The following is a 22,460-nucleotide window of genomic DNA, read 5'->3' as shown; positions in this document are numbered from 1 at the left end:
TTGTGGCAGCGTGGTGTGTCAGGGAGGGGAGTCTTCCGTGTCCCGTTGGCTGTGGCTGGGACCAGGGCACGCAGGAAGGGGCTGTGCAGCCGGGCAGGCCACCCCCCTCTGGATTTGCTCCTGGGCATACAGCCCTCTGTGTCCAGCGGCCTCCCAGGGTGATGTCTAAAGTCCCTGGCAGCTGTGGTCCTGGAGAGAGGCCCACCCCGCAGTACGACCTGAAGACGTCTGAGCAGGAGCCACCAGCAGGTGGGCGCCGCCCCTGAGAGTGCACACGGGGAGGGTGGGCGCAGGAAGCCAGCCTAGGGACGGCGTTCGCACCATCACGGAAGTCTTAGCCCTTTCTTTTCTCTCCATGGGCGCCGGGCAGCAGCGACTGCCTGCGGGATGGGCGGAAGGGAAGGCCCTGGCCGATCCCACCCATGGAGAGGACACAGCCACAGGCCGGGACGATACATCAAGCTCGCGCCCACGGCCCTCACATGTCCACGAAGACCATGAAGCACCAGCCCAGGCCCCCATCCAGCAGCATGGTGACGTGGATGCTGTAGATGAGCAGCTCGTTCACCAGGCGGAAGTTCACGCGCCAGCGGTCCAGCAGCAGCAGCAGCACGAACAGCTTGCGCTGGAAGTACAGGAGGACGCTAACGCCCAAGTACTGCAGGCAGAAGAAGGCGGCCAGCGTGCCCCAGTGACAGGCTGCAGCTGAAGTAGAGCAGGAAGTGGATGAAGCCCTACAGCCAGCGCGTCTTGATGCACACCTCGAAGTTGTTGTACTTGGTGCGGGCCAGGTGGGAGGCGCCCACGGGCCCACAGACCGCATGCAGGCAGGTGGTGTGTGGACCATGGAAGGAGCACACCCCCTGCGGGATGGGCATGACCGGCATTGGACCCCGGCGGCAGCGGCGTCCAAGCTACGGTCAGCGTAAGGGCCATGGGTGCCTACGCCTGGGAGCCCGCAGCTGAGCCTCCGGGGAGGCGTTGGCCCGATGCCCTCTCCGCTGCGACGCCAGTGTCCCGAACCTCCCAGCAGGCCGGTGGTGCTGGGGGCCGGGCCTGCTGTCCCTCGGGGCTCCATGCGCAGGGCAGCTGCATGGTGCAGGGGCGCACGGCTGGGGGTGCTGGCGGGGCGGCTACGGAGGTGGTTCACGCATTCCCCGCTAGGGTTGCCCCACAGGGGAAGGGGCGCCTGGGCGCGGCCGCCGGAGGCGTTTGGCCTAGCTTGGGAGCCGTAGAGCCCTTCCTTGACCACCACCTTAGGGCGGCCTCACGTCCCTTCCACCCACGCGGACGGAGCTGCGCTTCCCTTCCCCCTGCTCCGGGCCCGCGCTGGGCGTCCCAGACTCCACGCTTCTCAAGGGCCTGTAATTTTTAATTATAACACATTTATGTTGAGAAAACTTCATACTGAAATCACTGATTTATTTTGGGATTACCCAATTTTTTTTCTGCTATTCTCAGATATCTATCAAACTACTGCTCTATGGATTCTTATGTTAAGTTTATCCTTTTCTCCATCTTTTCTTTCTTGCCACCTACTGAAGGAAATGTCTCCAAGGTCTTTTTGATTAATAGAAACTAAATGTATAACTCGACATCTAGAAGGGTTTCAAGATAGTAGATATGTCTGCTGGGATGTTTTGTCTTTACCCTGCCCAATGTTGCGACGCTAGGAGTTACCTTGACACTACATTATAAATAAGGCCCAACCTGTTAGCAAAAATATCACATTCCCTAATTTTCTCTCCTTTAATTGTGTGTAATTTATCCAGGCATGTCTTTAGTTCAATAAAGGTTATTTCCCTCTTTTTCATTCATACACAAATAAGTCTGGTCAATTATTTTTATCCTAGCACTAGTTTTTGTGCATACATCCACCCCAAACTCTCATCTTTAGTGTTCTTATGCCACCTGTATGGAATGGCTTATAATTTTATTTTTCACAACTCACACTTGTTCATTATAACTTTAATAATTCATTGTAAGTACTCTATTATGCTGTCCTACCTAATACACTATGTCCAAGCACTTATGTATTGAAGTCTATATTATTTTATTGTAAACAGGGCTTGCTTCTAGAAATTTCTCCATTTTGTTACGCTAGGGTATTAATTTTTAAAAAATATGTATAAGAAGGTTATATTATCTATAAATTTTACTGAAGATACTATTTAAAAAGGAACACAATGTCTGCTAAGAACTGGAATATTGGACTGATTACCTCAGCTTCAGAGTCGTTCAGTTTTTGAACTTTTTCTTTGACCTTCATCTCAAACACCTGCTCCATCTCCAGCTCCATCTTCTTAATTTTAGCTACTTGCTCCCTTCTTTCTTCTTCCATTTGTGCCAGAGGGCTCCTGTCATTAATATTAAGGGTAATCATTAAATGTCTGTGAATAAAAATTATAATAGAACTATGAAACAGTTTGATGAAAACAAAGAGAGATATATATGTATATATGCCATTATTAATATATTTATAACCTAGCACTTCTTTCCATGATATTTCATATATAAAACTTATGAAAAAAATGTAAAAAGCAAAGATGTTCTCTAAACCTACTACATATCAAATCTAAGGATGATGACATACCAAATAAACTGTAGAAGGAAAATGGGGAAAAAAATTCCCAAAATACATTCACAGAATAAAATATCAGAAGAAAATCATTTAATTTTGTTCTTTAAACAACATTTTAACATGAAAAACAGAAAATGAGTAATGAAGTTAATGTATGTAGAGTATTTTTAGTTTTACCAAAATTTCAAGTGTTACAATCTCTTCTAAGACAGCTACTAACACCACAAAAATGAACAATATTATTATTTATTTTGGTAACTGAATTGATATGCTGGAAATCACTACTAGTCAATACCTAGAGCACTATTTAGGTATACAGAATATTTCTAGGCCCCTTATAGTAACTTCAGTGCTCTTGAAAATTCATTCCACTTGGCCGGCATGGTGGCTCATGCCTGTAATCCCAGCACTTTGGGAGGCCGAGGCGGGTGGATCACGAGGTCAGGAGATCAAGACCATCCTGGCTAACAGGGTGAAACACCGTCTCTACTGAAAAAAAAATACAAAAAATTAGCTGGGCATGGTGGCGGGCGCCTGTAGTCCCATCTATTCGGGAGGCTGAGGCAGGAGAATGGCGTGAACCTGGAAAGTGGAGCTTGCAGTGAGCCGAGATCACACCACTGCACTCCAGCCTGGGTGACAGAGAGAGACTCCGTCTCAAAAAAAAAAAAAAAAAAAAAAAAAAAAAAAAAATTAATTCCACTTAACTCAAATATTTCAGTCTTAAATTCAATGATTTAAAACACACACACATACTTTAGAGATAATCAGAAGCAAATATTTTATTTTTTTAAATGCCAGAATATACACATAAGCATCGTTAAATAAAAAAAATGTTCACTCTCTTGATGTTAAAGTCCATGGACTCAAATCTCTTTGGACAATTGTGTTCAAAATTTTTCACACTGAGATATATTTACAGGTGGGATTTATGTTAAGGCCAATATACTTACTCACAGAGACACAAGAGAATACCAAAGTACCTAGTGCTTTCAGCCCAGGAGCAGAAAGATAAGTGGGCTCTTTGCTTTGAGAGTCTCTGAAAATTATTCAATACCCTGGGACAAATTAAATGAGGTAGATCCTTCTTTGAATTTGTTAATAAAGCATGCTTGTTTTGTCTCCATAAAAACAGGCTTTGACCATTAAGGTTTATATTTTAAATGGGTAAATTTTATTGTAATACACTAATTTTAAGAAAAGAATTAACTCATGGCTTAAAAACAAAAACCAGACCTTGGATTTCACCCATAACTTTTAACCCTGATTTGACACACTCTTATTATGATGTCTTTTCTCCTTATTTGGCTAAATATTTCTGACCATCATAGCAATCTTTTCTATAAAGGAAGCAGGCAAGAGAGCTAGAGTGAAAATGTTAAAAACAAAACAAAAAAGACAGAATACTGGCTACCAGTTTTTCTTAATTAAGATGATCTGTTTTCACAATTGCGTAAATTAGAATAAAATGTTATTTAACTCAAGGATATTTCTTCACTGAAAGAAAACTTACTTCTACATGCAAACCTGCCATTTACTTTTCCAATTAAGCAATGGATCAAAAGTTCTGAAAATGAAAGTAACCAGACATATTAACTTAGAACAAGAACCTGCATTTTAAAAGCGAGTCAGCTGAGACCGGGCGCGGTGGCTCACGCCTGTAATCCCAGCACTTTGGGAGGCCAAGGCGGATGGATCACGAGGTCAGGAGATCGAGACCATCCTGGCTAACACAGTGAAACCCCATCTCTACTAAAAATACAAAAAATTAGCTGGGCGTGGTGGCACCCGGGAGGCGGAGCTTGCAGTGAGCGGAGATCATGCCACTGCACTCCAGCCTAGGCAACAGAGTGAGACTCCGTCTCCAAAAAAAAAAAAAAAAACAAAAAAAAGTGGAGTCAGCTGAAATACATTTTCAAGTGTAAATATCTTTTTTTGTTTTTTGGTTAAAAGTTGATGAGATCCTTCTTAATAATATATTTCTCATATTAATGGCAGGTGTTTTTTAATATAGTTGCCTCTGATCTGAGCACACACAGTGTCAGTGACTGCCCTGAAACAGCATACCAAATGTGTTTGCCAGCATTCTTCCAGTGAAAGGGTCCAAAGCTTTTGTTACATGTTCAAAGAGTCTATAATTCCCACTGTCCCCTAACACCCCAAAAATCTTTTTTAGGCTCTAGAAAAGAAATAATCTAAAAACGATTAATTACTAATCTTAAGTAACCGAATATGTATATTTAAGCAACTTAAGATTATTCAACAATATAATTGTGATTGTAAATACATTAAATTAGAAATCAGATATAATTAAATATCTACTCCTACTTATATACCTCATCTATAAAATGTTTATTTTACTTTATCCTTGGGAAGGAGCAGGTAATTTTGCTACCTAAATTATTATTTAAATAACTACAAGGGGAAAATAAGAGACTGCAGAGAAAACATGCAATGATGTTTCAAAATCTTCTTTTAGGCCAGGCTCAGTGGCTCACGCCCGTAATCCCAGCACCTTGGGAGGCCAAGGCCGCCAGATCACAAGGTCAGGAGTTCAAAACCAGCCTGGACAACATGGTGAAACCTCATCTCTACTAAAAATACAAAAATTAGCCAGATGTGCTGGTGCACACCTGTAATCCCAGCTACTTGGGAGGCTGAGGCAGAAGAATTGCTTGAACCCAGGAGGCAAAAGTTGCAGTGAGCCAAGATCGTGCCACTGCACTCCAGCCTGGGTGACAGAGCAGGGCTCCATCTCGAAGGGGAAAAAAAAAACTTCTTTTAAATTCAAAATTTAAGTATTAAAAATCCCTGTATAGTAAAACTACTATGTCTTTGGAAAAACAATTCCCCACCTTACATGCCTTCAACTGTATCGTATCTAAAGGAACAAAAATTAGCGATTTAGCACATTAAAAGTAAAGCATGCTAAAAGCTTCAATTAAAGGCAAATGCGTAGCTTTCACAATTAAATTATGAAGGTATGTGCCCTAAATAAAAAATGTACAGTAAAATTCGCTAAAGCTAATTTATTTCCCAAATTATGTTCGTAATCATTACACTAAATCACTATGAAAATAAATATGCTGTGCAATTATCTTCTGAAAGTCTGTTCAAAGTTCTAAACCTGCTAAATGTGTGTACTTTCTAAAAGAAATGTGCAATATTTAACAGTTAAGATACTGTAAGTTTTTAGGCTTGTAAAAATAATCTGACCGAACATACTCAAATACTGTGAAAAAATGTTCATGCATATTTAAAATGAATTTTTTGAAGTCTCTCACCAGTAAAAATATTTCACATTTTTAATTTGTATATTAATGCCTCACTTCTAGACATATTTATTAATTTTTAGAAAATTGAAACAAAAAATTATGCTTACAAGGCAGAAAATATAGGGAAATCACTTTTTGTCTTCACATTTACTATTTTTTTCCAAGTAAAACCTTTTATTAAACAGCTGGAAAAACCATTTAAGTTATATCATTGCCTGCCTGCTTTTAAATAGGAAACTCTTACCCACACACGTATAGTAGTAAAGCTTATAAACCTATCAGCGAAATTAAAAACCCAAAGAAATGAAAAAAGCCTAGTAAAATAAGCAAAAGAAAATGGTTACAACATAACCCGAATATGAAACTAAATCCCTAAAGATTTAGCTCCTTCTAGGGTTGTCTTTATAAGGTTAAAATTCCTGCAAGCCACACCCCTTCATGTGACCAATAAGAGAATTACAGCCACCACAGAAGGATGACCTAGTCAAGTTCTACTTTGCTGCATTACACGTGACCCACCCTTGGAGTATAATAAAAAACAATCATGTTTCATTTAAATTATGTGTGTGGTCTTTCCTAAAGAATACATTAAGCAAGTAGATTGACATACTTTTTTGCTCCAGTGGTTAGTAGGTCACTATGTGCAAAATTTTCCAAAGGAATTTCACTTAAATAATTTGAAAGATCAATAAAAATTTCCAAAAATTTTGAATAATAATGGTTGCCAACATCTTGTTTTGCCAAGTAAGAGTATTAAAACCAAACATAAACAAAACTCCAACTACTATCATTATAATTTTATGAAAGGACACTTGAATAAAGAGTAAAAGATATAACTAAATACGTTTAATTTTTTGAAACAACTTGAAATTTTCAGAAAATTATCTTTATTTCTATTTAGATCAATGAAAACTCTTGTATGAAGAATTCTGAGGATCTGCCTTTGGAACCTGTATTTTTAGTCATTTACTTATAAAGTTTTCCCAGGATGACTGATGGAAAAGGCTATGGAGAACAGAAAAATAAATTAACATAAGGGAAAGAGAGACTAGGGTGTGCCCCAACTTGGAGCAAGGTATCTATTGTCACAATTGGTACCAATGATACACATCAGTTCTGAAAAAGAGTCACCAATCAAATGTGATTTTAAGTAAATGTGCAAGGAAGATCAAGAAAAAAGGAGGCAGATAAAAGTTCAAGAAGGAAGTTGAACAAGATGGCCCTCCTCTTATTGGGAATCACTTCCTTTAAGAGATCAGCAATCTGATATGACCAACTCTTCTCCCCTTTCCTTTAAAGACCCTTGCTGAATTTCCTTTGATTTGAGAGGCTACCCTTTCTGTGGCTTTCAGCCACCCATTACCCTCCATAAGGGATGCAAGATACATTCTCTAAGGGGTTAAGAAGTACTTTGATGGCTCCATACGTTCTTTGTCAGAAACAGGTAATTACTGGATAGCTGCTAAGAACAGCATCCACTTCTCCAGATCTAACCTTGAGACAAATTATAGCTGACTGGATAAGTTCAGCTATTCTTCAGATTTAAACAACGCATCTAATTCTTGTTTTAAGTCCCTCTAAAATAGAATTGTTCCAGGGCTATTAACAGAAAGGCACATTTTCAGACATCTACACATATATTTTTAATTTTTATTTTTATTTCATGTTTCAATAGCCTCTACAGTTTGCCCAAAACTACCTCAGAAAATTTAAATATAAGATAAATTGATCTACAGTCACGCACTGCTTAACAATGGGGATACATTCAGAGAAATTCATTTGTCATTGTGTGAACAACAGAGTGTACTTACATGACCGTAGACAGTATAACCTACTACACACTTAGGCTCTATGGTATAGACATTATAATATTATGGGATCTTGTCGTATATGCAGTCAGTCATTGACCAAAACATCGTTATGTGGCACATGAATGTATTTTACTATTCAATGTCTAACATCTTTAAAAAGTTTAGCTTATATTCTAAAACCAAAGTGTGATTAGCACTTTGCGAAGCATACATTGCCAAAGATCAATTTAACTATAAATTTTCAGTAGGTTCATGTTCCATTCCAAAATTCTTGCAACTCTCAACCCCTCCCCACTACCACTGTTAAAGAATACATTGCTATGGAGAGTCGCATGAGAGCAATACAAAAAGAACATTAAAAGAAGCCTAACTCATACCTGCTTACTTCACTTATTTAAACATTAGTCTTTCTTTTCAGTTATTCATGGATATGTACTGAGCTATGAGGAAAAGCACCTTACATCAGCTAAAGCACCATAAGTTGTCAATGACTTTTAAAGAAAAATTTAACAAAAATGTTTTTTGAAATTGCTAACATTTTCAAGACAATGTAAGATACAACCAATAGATAAACTTCTAAGCGATTTCTTTCAGATTCAGTATGTGTTATTCAATGAAGTAGTAACAATCTAATTTATCAAATCATATCAAATATCTATTCCAATTACAGCCATTCCCTAGTTGGCTTGATCTTCTCAAATGTTTATTTTCCTACTTATTATTAACATAAAATAAAATATTATGCTAGCTCCTGGGGCAATTTGCTTTTTAGCAATGCAAACATCTCTTTTCTTATTCGCATAGACAAAGTATGGTATGATTCCTCTCTTTAAGAGATATATTTCCAGTAGAATTCTACTATTTATGTTTTCACCTGGGATATAGTTTAACTCACGTATCTACACAGAATTTTGTGTATGCGGAAAAAAACTTAATGATACTGTAAGGTTTACTATTTTTCTCCGAATTATCTTACCTGCATCCAACAGCACTACTTTAAAAAGCCTTACATTTGAGACATGGGAACAATTAAACAATTCCTTATATCGACAACATAACAAATGTTTTAAAAAATATATTGTATAAGTACATATATTTTTTGTATATTTTGTATATTTTCTTTTAATATACAAAATTATCAGTAGCTTTGTGTATGTGTTTCTTTTAATGAGTTAAAACATTCATCATTAGTGAGAATGAGTTTAAAGTGAACTAGGATTTTATGAACAATATTCACTATGATGGATCCTTAAATTTTTGTGCCAAAGTTGCTCAATAAACATTTTGCTAAAAAGAGATAAAAAGCCTTCCTTCTGTTCATGTATTGAGGCTTACCTCAAACAGAATCTTGTATTTTAAATATTTAAGAAGGGACATTTTTCTATTCCATGATAAAGCATGTTAACCACTATGGAAAACACCATAGCTACTTTGAGAACTTGTATTATGTATTTATATAGTTGATCCATCAGGATTATTGTCTAATGGTAGATAACACCGAGCTACAAATGCACATTATTTAAAATGGTTTCGTAATACAGCTATGCACTGCATAATGATATTTCAGTCAACAAGGGACTGCATATATGATGGTGGCCCATAGGAACTGAAAAATTCCTACTGCCCGGTAGCATTTTGATGATCTTGACCCTGAATAGGCCTAGGCTAATGTGTAAGTTTATGTCTTCATTTTTAACAAAAAAAAGTTTTAAGTGAAAAAAGAAAGAACTTTTAAAATAGAAAAAAGCTTACGGGATAAAGATTATAAAGATAATATTTTTGTACATCTGTTCATGTGTTTGTGTTTTAAGCTAAGTGTTACTACAAAAGAATCAAAAAGTTTTTTAAAATTTATTATAAAAGTTACAGCAAAATAAGATTACTAAAGACAAATTTAAAAAGTAAATTTAGTATAGCCTAAGTGTACAGTGTTCATAAAGTCCACAGTAGTGTACAGTAATGTCCTAGGCCTTCACATTCACTCACCGCTCACTCACTGACTCATCCAGAGCAACTTCCAGTCCTGCAAGCTCCATTCACACCAAGTGCCCTATACAGATATACCATTTGTAATCTTTTACACTGTATTTTTACTGCACCTTTTCTATGTTTAGATACACAAATACTTAACATTATGTTACAACTGTCTATAACATTCAGTACAGTAACATGCTGTATAGGTTTACTGCCTACAAGCGATAGCTAGACCACACAATCTAGGTGTGCAGAAGGCTCTACCATCTAGGTTTATGTTGGTACACTCAATCATGTTTACAGAATGAGGAAATAGCCCAATGACACATTTCTTAGAATGTATTCCCATTGCTAAGTGACATATGATGTAATTGTGATCTTCAATAATGAAAAATTTTTTAAAAGTAGGGCACAGACATGGTTACCAGCTTCCTCACACATCTCTTTTTTTGACCCCAACATGAAACCACCACAGCTTGAGATATAAGCTCAATAGGGCAAAGCTACACACTTGGTAGTCACACCACTCTAACGACCAAAAGAAGAAACTGAAACTCCAGCTAATTTACTCCCTGGAATAGGATTAGAGAAGGTAACCAAGAACAAATTCATCTAAATATTCCTTTTGTTAAAGTCTGTCCTTTGTTTCCACATAATTTGTAAGTGAAAACTATCAAAATGGTTCATTCAAAAAAGCTTCTACTATTAACAAAGCATAACAATATAAATTTATGCTGTTGTGCATAGAGAATATTATCCAAATTTTCTACCGAGTAGCCAGGAGAAATTTAATGAAAATGAAACAGTATGATTATTGACTACAGAAAGAATACCTTTTTTTGGAGAAAAAATATATACTTACTTAGCGAACTGCCCTTTATTCTTCTTGTTATCAACTCCATGATAAGTCACAGCTGCCAGTTTTCTGATTCCATAGTTCTCATAGGGGACATTATTAGTAACATCTTTCAAGTCCTGAGTGTGTTCTGTCATAAATAAACAGCAAGAGTTTGTTTCTATTAATAGCTGGGGGGGGGGGAAGCCGAAAAAAGCTTTAATATACATTCAAAATGTTACCAAAACAAAAATTTCAGATTTAAAATGAACAAAAGACTATTGTTAAGGAAGGTGGCATTCATCTGTTTTCATTTACACCCAAAGTAGAATAAAAAATAAGCTAACTTGACACCAAATTTAGATTCCATAGAGATTTTGAGAGCCATAGCAAGGACTTCATGACTAAAACAACAAAAGCAATGGCAACAAAAGCCAAAATAGACAAATGGGATCTAATTAAACTAAAGAGCTTCTGCATGGCAAAAGAAACTACCATCAGAGTGAACAGGCAACCTACAGAATGGGAGAAAATTTTTGCAATCTACCCACTTGACAAAGGGCTAATATCCAGAATCTACAAAGAACTCAAACAAATTTACAAGAAAAAAACAAACAACCCCATCAAAAAATGGGCAAAGGACATGAACAGACACTTCTCAAAAGAAGACATCTGTGCAGCCAACAGACACATGAAAAAATGCTCACCATCACTGGTCAGCAGGGAAATGCAAATCAAAACCACAATGAGATACCATCTCATGTCAGTTAGAATGGCGATCATTAAAAAGTCAGGAAACAACAGATGTTGGAGAGGATGTGGAGTAATAGGAACGCTTTTACACTGTTGGTGGGAGTGTAAATTAGTTCAACCATTGAGACAGTGTGGCGATTCCGCAAGAATCTAGAACTAGAAATACCATTTGACCCAGCAATCCCATTACTGGGTATATACCCAAAGGATTATAAATCATGCTGCTATAAAACACTTGCACACGTATGTTTATTGCGGCACTACTCACAATAGCAAAGACTTGGAGCCAACCCAAATGTCCAACAGCGATAGACTGGATTAAGAAAATGTGGCACATATACGCCATGGAATACTATGCAGCCATAAAAAAGGATGAATTCATGTCCCTTGCAGGGACATGGATGAAGCTGGAAACCATCATTCTCAGCAAACTATCACAAGAAAACCAAACATCACATGTTCTTACTCATAGGTGAGAACTGAACAATAAGATCACTTGGACACAGGGCAGGGAACATCACACACTGGGGCCTGTCAGGGGGTGGAGGGCTGGGGGAAAGATAGCATTAGGAGAAATATCTAATGTAAATAATGAGTTGATGGGTACAGCAAACCAACATGGCACACATATACCTATGGATCAAACCTGCACGTTGTGCACATGTACGCTAGAACTTAAAGCATAATTTAAAAGAAAAAGAAAAAAAGAAAGAGAAAGAGAAATGGCCATAGGAGGGAAGACTTTCTTCTAGGGCACTGAGAAGATTGTCAAGCCCAGATGACAGGCACCACCTTTCCACCTTATGCCTCATTAATGGAAATATCACAATGCCCAGATCTAAGGCAGAGCTTCCCACCTATGAGCCTGCATCTCAATCTTCACCTTCCAGGAACCAGGCAGTGTCTTCTGGGCTGATTACTTCCAGTTTACCTCATTGTGATGTCCAAATATTATAGCACCCCTCTCCCTTGTGATGAGCATGGAAAATATCGGTGGCTCCAAATTCCGATTGTTTCACCTTAGAAAACAAATCTGAGAACCCCCCTAGCACCAAGCGCAGTACCTGGATAAAACAGGCACTTAATAAATATTTGCTCAGCCAACGCAAGGATAAATGGATGAAATTCCTCATCCCTGTATTCATTTCTGAAGACCTGCTGGTGAAAATCTAGCTCTAAACATCTTTCAGATTTATTCCACTGAGGTATGAAAAAGGAAAAAAAAAATGACGATGCAAACGAACTCAGCAGCTGGCACAGAAAGTGCAATCAGATTCTGCTTCCCCTGTAATTAAGCGTGCCCAATGCCTCTGACTTAGGCGATGACAGCGTGCAGCTTGCCTGCCTGCCCTGGGTGCCTGGGAGGGCAGGCAGCCCTCAGGATGCCACTATACAACACATTCGCCACCTTATCAAGATTTCCACAGCCACAGGAAGATTTCTCACCCCGCCATGCCCCCCACAGGCTGCCCTGTGCTGTCATCCCCCTTCCTGGCTGAAGACATGCTGGCTGTCCCCTCCGCTCCTCCCCGGAGATGAGCATCTTTCCTGGGCCTCCCTTGGTGTTTTGACAGCTGCTCCATGTCCCCGCTGCTCAGAGAGGGAAAGCCACTAGGGAGGCCTTGGATGGAAATATTACTCTCTGTCCAGGGTAGCATGGGCTTGATCGCGCCGGATTATTTCTGATTGTTGTCACTGGGCCAAGAGCACAGCGAAGTCAAGAAAGAAATGGCCTCATTAGTGAGAGTGCAGCGGTCTGGGTAGGCAGCAGTGGCGTGGAGGACCTGCTTTTGCGGGAGCAGTGAAGAGAGGGGAAGGAGTGGTGTCTTTATATTGAGATATTTTGAGATTCCTGGTTTCTCCACTCACTTCAACTGCCCATATAGGTTCTACAGGGTCCACGAAGTTCTAGAACTTGTACAGCATCGAGCCCACAGCTTCTCATGGAATAAACACAGAATTAAGAAAATCTGGTGGAAGTCGCCTGGTTTAACTCCTTTGAGGTCTAGAGCAGAAATTAAATAGTGATTAATCTGTCACTTTAAAGAAGCCTAGTTCTAACTTTTCCTCAGCTCGCTCTCTCTTTTGCCTAGGATAGGAAGGGTGGGTGCAAATGGCCAGCTCCCTGTAGGTCTGCCTCTTGGAGCCCTAAGTTTCCTGCCACTTCTCTGCACTACAGGCTTTGCCCACGGTGGGATCCTCAGCCCAGGGACCTTGTTTGTCCTCCTCTTGATGCTGGTGCCTGCTGCCCAGCCACACACCCTCAGATTCATTTTTAAAGAAACACCAACAGCTCTTAAATGGCAAATGAGCCCCTTTCAAAGAGCTGGGATGACTTTGAAAAAGGGCCTGAGACAGCAGTCGACCTCTGACCGTCTCCCCTCGGATGCCCTCTCCATCCCACCCTCTCTCCCCGTCCCTGTCCTCCGCTCTCCCAGCGAGCCTGTCTGCTCTTCAACCCTCCTCCCTGCCCGATTGTGCTGTCTCCTCAACACGTCCCATGTTGCTTGATTCCTAAAATAACATAAGGGAAAACATTTTTTTTCTGTTTTTTTTTTTTTTTTTTTTTTTGAGACGGAGTCTCCCTCTGTCCCTCTGTCGCCAGGCTGGAGTGCAGTGGCGCTATCTTGGCTCACTGCAACCTCCGCCACCTGGGTTCAAGCGATTTCCTGCCTCGGCCTCCTGAGTAGGTGGGACTACAGGCACGTGTCACCATGCCCGGCTAATTTTTTTATTTTTAGTAGAGACAGGGTTTCACCATGTTGGCCAGAATGGTCTCAATCTCTTGACCTTGTGATCCACCCGCCTCGGAGTCCCAAAGTGCTGGGATTACAGGCGTGAGCCACCGTGACCGGCCAAAAACACTTTTTTAAATAAAGAAAATGAATCCTCAAAAAAGAAAAAAAAAAAAAACCACAAATCTCCCAAAGCAGTTACTGAAGGATGACCTTTCTATGAAAGAGTATTCATTTTTGTATTATCTATTTAAACACTAGACAAGAGAGTGTAGATTAGCTACTACTGAAGCTCATAAAATCTAAAAGTAACTGCCTTTTAGCAATATTACTAAGGTAATATATGAGTTTTTATTAAGACATAATAATACATTTCAGATGACATATCAAGTTGTTTTCAAACTAGGGAATTTTAGAGTAAATTTCTGTTTCTTCAAACTGTCTAGGTGAATGTGGTATTTTGGTTAAACAAATTTTTGCTTACAGCATTTCCATCATATATAAAATCAATACATATGAGATAAATCTACAACAAATACGGGATGATGTCATCATTATTTAATTATTCAAGACACTGAAGATACCCTTAGCTGCTCCATGGATATCCTTTACCAATGTAGTGTTCTTGGATATACACGGTGTGGCAATACTCTGTATTGTCAGTTCTCCCTCTTCCCATCATCTATTCTATCTCAAACTTCCTATATCTGCCATCATTCATCTTCACCACTTTACTAAAACTCCCTTTTGGGAGACAAACATAAAGGTGTATTGTTGGCTGGGTGTGGTGGCTCATGCCTGTAATCACAGAACTTTGGGAGGCCGAGGTAGGTGGATTGCCTGAGCTCGAGGAGTTTGAGACCAGGCTGGCCAACATGGTGGAACCCCATCTCTACTAAAAATACAAAAATCAGCCGGGCGTGGTGGCAGACACCTGTAATCTCAGCTACTTGGGAGGCTGAGGCAGGAGAATCGCTTGAACCCAGGAGATGGAGGTTGCAGTGAGCCAAGATCGTGCATTGCACTCCATCCAAAAATCTCATCTCCCAGACTTTGTCCCTTGATAAATTCATGTTCTCTTATAGCCACAACAGTTACTTCTAAAGCTCTACCACTCCACTTCGGGCAAGTCAGACAGCTCCCTACTCCTGGCATATCTGGTGATTGACACTGAACAGTTCATGCTGATTTGTCAATCTCTCGTCAAAGAGTTCAACTGCTTTGGAAACCTTTGTCCCAGCCTTGACATCAAAGCATTCCAACCATGAACATTTTCTTCTTGGTTGTCATTCATTTTTGGTACAAGTATATGTCACAGGTGACATCATACCTCTTCAACTATAAGTTCCCCTTTACAAGGAACCCACCATTACCTTTTGTGTCCCAATGCAGATAGCAGAAAATAGGAATTTTAACAAAATTGGTAACTCAAGATTGAAGCTAAGATATGATAAACACTTTTTGGAATAAATTATTGTTACCAGTTTCTCTAAGTGGAGAATAATAAGAATAAACACCTATGCCAATATAAAAAAAGTTTATGTAATTTTTTTCTTTCTTTTTTTTTGATACAGAGTCTTGCTCTGTCGCCCAGGCTGGATGGAGTGTGGTGGTACGATCTCAGCTCACTACAACCTCTGCCTTTCAGGCTCACACCATCCTCCCGCCTCAGCCTCCAGAGTAGCTGGGACTACAGGCACGCAATACCACGCCCAACTATGTTTTGTATTTTTAGTAGAGACGCGGTTTCGCCATGTTGCTCAGGCCAGTCTTAAACTCCTGAGCTCAAGCAATTCTCCCACCTTGGCCTCCCAAAGTGCTGGGAGTACAGGTGTGAGCCACTGCGCCCGGCCTAATTTTAATTATTACATATTACATATCATCACTACATCACTGAAAAATCATTAAAGGTTCTAAGGAAGAATACTTACATGAAATGTTTGCATGAATGTGTGAAATAAAGGTAAGGTGAATTTACTAATTGTTAAACTGTTTTTGTTAGTGTCATCTAACGTTTTAGATAATGGATGATTTTCCTTTCACTAAAATCACTTTCACTTCTATATGACTACATAATTCTGATTTTTTCAGGTTATATAAGTCTTTATTTCCATTTAATTAAATATGCTTTAACCTTTTATGATTCAACCCACTCCTCCATTCTCAAAATAATTTGTTAATTAGCAATACAGTTTCCCCACAGTTTCAGGAATTTGTCTCTTCCATTTCCCATTGCTGTACCATAACTCTTTCTGTTCTCCTTTTGTTTTCTTTCCGTATTTGATTTCTGAAACACCCATCTCCACACCCTGAAAATATTTGTATAGTTTTCCTCCTTTCCGTTGCCCTCTTTGGTTTGCCTGGAGTAAGTCAGTTCTCTTGATTAGCAAACACTTCTTTGAACTTGACTCTTTCTTAGAAGCAATCACTATTCCTTCGACCTGAAGATTTCAATTACTTGGGATTTACAGACATCTGCAATACTGATATTGTATTTCCTTCCTTCAGGTACTTACTAAATATCCAGTAGACGCCTTTGTCTTAAAGACATGAGCTAAATTAAATATACATCTTTCTAATAATGTATAACTTTAGAATTTTTAGGCATAAAAGGCTTGCTGCTCTGCTGTATTAAATCTTCCTGCAGGCATGGTCAATTTGCTCTGTAATGCTTATACTAGGGAGGACCCTCACTAGCTGCCAGGCTGTGAACTTTCAAATATTCAAAGTAGCCTCTGGGCTGGGTGGGCGTGGTGGCTCACACCTGTAATCCCAGCACTGTAGGAGGCCAAGGCTGGTGGCTCACTTGAGGTCAGGAGTTTGAGACCAGCCTGGCCAACATGCTGAAACCCCATCTCTACTAAAAATACAAAAATTAGCCAGGTGTGATTGCACATGCCTGTAATCCCAGCTATTCGGTAGGCTGAGGCAGGAGAATTGCTTGAAGCCGGGAAGCAGAGATTGCAGTTAGCCAAGATCGTGCCACTGCACTCCAGCCTGGGCAACAGAGCGAGACTCTATCTCAACAAAGTAGCCTCTGGCTTAGTAACTAGCTTTCCCCTCTACAGTGTTTTAGGTATGTAGGAAATTATTGATTGTATACTTTTAAAATACACAAGAAAAAGTTATAGAATGCCACCATGTCGAGCACTGGGCAAGTACCATAGAAGATTTAAAAATAAGAGGAATGCAATGGTAATTAGTATTTATTAAACATTCTCTACTTATATACTGTCATAGCAGATTATATTATTAATAGGTATCCTTTTGAAGTCACACCTTAAGAATGGAAGAGGAAGGGAATATTTCATAACACAGCCTGAAGTGCTGTATTCTCAAAACCCAGAGGATGACCTTCTCGTGCTTTTGTTCTTCTCCCCTAATTGAGGCCTGGCAACCCCAACTGCTCAATCAACCCTGTCATGCAGTTCCTACCAAAAACACCTGCTCCTTTGAAAATAAAGATCAATTACATGTCAATTTCTTTCATTTCAAAATTCACTCTCATCTCTATTGTATTTCTTGAGGTAGCAGTTTGACTCTCTTAAATTTTCCCCCTCACTTCTCACTTGTGAGAATGACCTCTTGTTATTCCATGATTTCCAATTATTATCCATATTTATGTTACTACCTTTCTTTACATAGCTAAAGAGATTCTTGCGTTTTGGGAAAGTGGGTAAGAGGTACGAAAATGAATAGATATCAACTTAAGACAGACATCTAAAACTGGAGGTTAAAGAGAGTATGTGGTAAAGGCATAGAGAAGCGAGAGAGAGAAGTGGGAAATGGGGAGTGAGGTAGGGAGGGGAAGGAATGTGTCTCAACATGAAAATACTGAGGATCATTTTGATGCCCTTTCTGTTCCTTGTCTACTAACATCTCTAGTCCTATTACACTTTTTCTTCATGATTTCCTCTCTGCTGCTGCTTTTCTAATTCATTAGTAAGAGCTCCTCTTTACCAGTCCTGGTCCTCTAATCAGGATGGCCTCGATGTCCCGCTCCCATAGGCTTTCCTTCTCTTTCAGCAGGTGTGCAAGACACAATGTAGGGATTTTTTTTCTCACCTGATAGGAAGATTGGTTTTGTTCACTATGTTCCAGTACATAAAATATGCCCTACTCACCAGCTACCAGGTTGTGCACCTTTTAACATTCAAATTCTAGCTTTTGACTCAAAAACTAGCCTTCCCTTATATAGTTTTCACAAGTTTTTCACATTAAGAAAGAAGAAGAGCCTCTTCTATTTCACTTTCCATAGTTATTTCAGTATTAAACCTCAACACAAAGTATAACGATAAAGTAAAGAGACTAATTTTCCTATGTATCCCTAGACACACAAATTATTTTGTAACTTTTGCTGATGACTTCAAAACCTTGGAGAAAGAATCGTCTACCTGTAGTGCTTACTTCATTACTAGACTGAAGATATAAATTTAAATTAGCTACATTTATAGAAGGCAAAAAGTAAATCTATCCAACTCTTATTTAGGGAAAGAAAATCTTATGCTATTTCCATCATTGCTTGCACTTACCTTATCAACATATTTCTTAGAACTGTAAAATCACAATGTTCACCATTTTCAACTGTAAGAAAAAAATAGACCACAAATATTATATTTTCACTAAGCCTAGTCTTTTCAAAAAATATTTCACAGGAACTTGGGGGGTAAAAACAAGGGAGGGGAAATGCAAAACAGCTTAGATCAATTTTTTTGAGATTTAACACTAACATAGTACTCAATGTAAGGGCATGACAGAGAAGTGTACTATATTATTACCTTACTGTAGTTTAATACTCAGAAACAGATGTCAACCTAACTAAAATGAGCTCTCCGGAAACAACTTTGAAATTTTGAAAGGGGAAATCACGTATTTTCTCATTATTGGTAAAAAGTATATTTATTATATAATACATTTTAAAAATTCAGTGGTGTAAGTGAAGGGAGAATCACTTTAGAAAAAAATCTTAAGGTAACCAAAATGAAAAAGGGAGCCAAGAACTTTAAGATTCTTTACTTTTATTTTTAAAGAATGTATCACAAACAGGAATATTACTTGGGAGTAGAGGGGTAAACTACAAAAGAGAGATGCAAATCAATTTCTCTGGTGCCTATTTTTAAGGGGTATGTAAGTTCTAAAGCCTCAACTCAGCAACTGAAAGTTGCCTGGGCATGACAGAGAGAGCTGGGAACAAGGTACAGGGGTCACTGGCGGGAAAATTGTCAATAAGGACAGTAACTTGAAACAATATCCTAAAAATTAAAGAACTGTTCAAAATAAACCAGGGGCAGTGGTGTGTGCCTATAGTGACGTGATGTGGGAGGAGCATGACGTGGGAGGATCACTTTGAGCTCAGGAGTTTGAGGCCAGTTGGGCAACATAGCAAGACCTTGTCTCTTAAAAAAAAACAAAGTTCAAAAATAATAGCAACAAACATAAAACAATCATGTCTCAATTTTGGTTTCGGCTTACTATAATACAGAAGATTAAATATCAGATTAAACCAATACAATAAACCTATTGCCAAGAGGAAGGACTTCTGAGGTTTGGTGTTATAAATAAGATTTTTCTGGTATTTAAAACTCCTTACTTAACCCTTAATAATTTAAGATAGCAGGTTAAAAAACAAAAAACTCCTTACAAAACTAGTAAAGAGTATCTTTTACTAATGAAATTTTTTTACTCTAAACATGCGATGTCAAAAAAGGCAACTTTTGCACTGAGGAAAGGAGACTGTGAATGTTTTAACTGGGCTTATACATTTTTAAAATAATTCTTGAGGGTCCATGACCCATCTGACATTCCGATAAAAGTGACTGGCCTTCTCTCCAAAATGTTTAATTCCAGGAGGTTCATTAGATTCCCTGGGAGCAAACTTAGGGCCCCAGGTAAAGAACCCCTCAATTTTAGTTATGTTTTCAAATAAGAAAACAGAAATAGACTTAATAATGAGGCAGGGATGCCAGCCAGGGTGGGGCAAGTTGAGTATCCCTTATTTGAAATGCTTGGGACCAGAAGTGTTTTGAATTTTTTTGGAATTCTGGAATATCTGTGTTATACTTACTGGCTGAGCATCCTTAATCCAAAAATCCAAAATTCAAAATGCTCCACTGAGCGTTTCCTTTGAGTGGCATGTCAGTGCTCAAAACGTTTTAGATTTTGGAGCAATTCATATTTTGAATTTTCTCTTTAAGAATGTTCAACCTAGGCCGGGCACAGTGGCTCACGCCTGTAATCCCAGTACTTTGGGAGGCTGAGGCGGGTGGATCACAAGGTCAGGAGTTCAAGACCAGCCTGGCCAATATGGTGAAACCCTGTCTCTACTAAAAATACAAAAATTGGCCAGGCATGGTGGCACGCACGTGTAGTCCCAGCTACTTGGGAGACTGAGGCAGAAGAATCGCTTGAACTCGGGAGGCGGAGGTTGCAGTGAGCCGAGATCATGCCACTGTATTCCAGGCTGGGTGACAGAGTGAGACTCCATCTCAAAAAAAAAAAAAAAAAATTGAACGTTCAACCTATACTACAACTTTAGGACTTAACGCATACTTGCCTGACTTAGTAGGATACAGGTTTGAAAAACATGTATGTATTTAGGAGGAAAATAAGACTACAAGAACCTGAAATCAGTACTATCTTTGAAATCTAGATTATATCAATACAGTATGCATATTATACTCCTTACTATAAATACAAATTTTTAATCACAGTTTTGAGATCTTATAGAAACTCTTTCACTGAAGAAAGCCTTACCTTCAGCAACACTCCAAGGATACTGCCTTTCTATGACCCTTTTGTCATTAACTTCAATGATAGTATTACTACCCACCACAGCAAGAGGTAAATGGTCCTACAAAACAAAGTATTCTTGTTGAAATACATCTCTATAGTGTTCACAAATTTCAAGAATAAAAAAAGTTACATGACTCAACAGATTAGCCAAAAAAAATTACTTTTGATAGTTTCTGCATTAGTTTTTATAGGCCATTTAACCAATATTTAGTAAATTGACATCACATGATATTACCACCAACGTAAATAATAAATAAAATTAAATATTCTCTTTAAAGTTAAGAATATTCAAGCATACACTGGTCAAATTATTTACTAAAAATCACTACAGAAAGTTGTCCCATACTTGGGGGGAAAAAGGTAAAAAATATATTAGCATCTGGGAAAAAAAGGGAGGCTAATGACTAGCCTGACTACTTGATCACAAACCAACTGTAACAGTACCTAAAGCAGGGAATAGTATATTTGCTAAGCTCTAACTTTGGAACTTCAAATCCAGGTGACTGGATTTGTATTCATCCATGTATAGCCCTTCACAATTCTGTGGCTCCCAGAAATATCTAACCAGCTATTTTATATAACTGCAGAAATTCTTCACTGGCGAGGTATAAGCATTTCATTATTCCAAGGTATTTGCCTACATAATGCCATTATTCAGTATACCATTTTCAGGGACAAAGTACTTAGAAAACCACAATAAATTAAAATACAGAAAATTGTGTTGATGTGAATTTTTGGTTGGTTTTTATTATTTTTAATTGAAACATAATTGTACATATTTGTGGGGTAGAGTATGGTATTCTGATACCAGTATACAAATATGTAATGATCAAATTAGGGTAATTAGCACATTTATCAACTCACACTTATTTTTCTGTATTGGGAACATTCATAATCCTCTCTTCTAGCTATTTGAAAATATAGACTAAATTACTGTTAACTACAGCCACCCTACAATGCTACAGAACACTAGAACTTATTCCTCCTATCTAGCTGTAATTTTGGTTGGCTTTTATAAAGATAAAAGAAATACAATTTTTGTCCGGCAATTAAAACATAACAGAAGGAATTCTCTCCTTTCTCATCACTTGTTTCTTAAGAGGGAAAAAATTACATAATATGAAAGCCAGTTAATTAAAAACAATTTGAAATAAGGATTGTGTTATTCACCTCAGTAGTTTACACAATTGCTTATTATATATACTAGGTAATCTTCAAAGTTAACTATAAAGTTGAATTAAACATTAAATCTCCCTAGGCATTTTGTAAGCCAACTACTTAAAACACTGATACTTTTGATCTTTCCTGTGGACGCTGTAGTATGTTTTTAAGGCCTCAGATTACTTTAGTGTATGTACAGGGATGAACCTACCTTTATCTTTTTAACAAGTTTTTTTTCTTCTTCATCATCTGTTTCTGGAAATTCATGTATTTTAACTTTATGTTCTTGGATTTCTTTATTTAAAATGGAAGTAGTCAGCAAAAGAGCACCATACATAATTAGTACATTAGTCTTATGTTTATTACATGCTTCTTAGATTCCTATATGGCTCCTTGTTTCCACATCCTTTACTGTTTTTTTAATGATGCAAAGTTGTAATCTAAAGTCAAAGTACTATGCTGGTCTTTTTTTAACTGTGAAGTTGATATATAAACACCAAATCCAATTACTTCAGAAGTGTTGAAGTCATACAGCTATCATAT

The 22,460-nt window shown here is 38.5% G+C and overlaps 1 protein-coding gene and 1 pseudogene across 1 annotated transcript in view; both read right to left on the bottom strand.

Moving 5' to 3' along the window:
* The window catches only part of LOC101137006 (septin-7-like), a 28,907-nt gene extending 6,653 nt beyond the window's left edge, over positions 1 to 22,254 (bottom strand). Inside the window, exons 1-6 of the mRNA XM_063708050.1 lie at positions 22,129 to 22,254; positions 20,718 to 20,814; positions 18,497 to 18,548; positions 13,596 to 13,743; positions 10,504 to 10,667; positions 2,222 to 2,390 (exon numbers count right to left, since the gene is read on the bottom strand). Of these exons, the coding sequence (XP_063564120.1) occupies positions 2,222 to 2,390; positions 10,504 to 10,667; positions 13,596 to 13,743; positions 18,497 to 18,548; positions 20,718 to 20,814; positions 22,129 to 22,254 (756 nt within the window). The remainder of the gene's footprint in view (positions 1 to 2,221; positions 2,391 to 10,503; positions 10,668 to 13,595; positions 13,744 to 18,496; positions 18,549 to 20,717; positions 20,815 to 22,128) is intronic.
* Positions 479 to 887, bottom strand: LOC109027780 (transmembrane protein 250-like; annotated as a pseudogene).
* Positions 22,255 to 22,460: the final 206 nt, after the last annotated feature.

The sequence above is a fragment of the Gorilla gorilla genome, chromosome 6 (genome assembly GCF_029281585.2).
Source record: "Gorilla gorilla gorilla isolate KB3781 chromosome 6, NHGRI_mGorGor1-v2.1_pri, whole genome shotgun sequence".
In the NCBI taxonomy this organism is placed as follows: Eukaryota; Metazoa; Chordata; class Mammalia; order Primates; family Hominidae; genus Gorilla; species Gorilla gorilla.
This window is presented reverse-complemented; position numbering and strand designations above follow the sequence as displayed.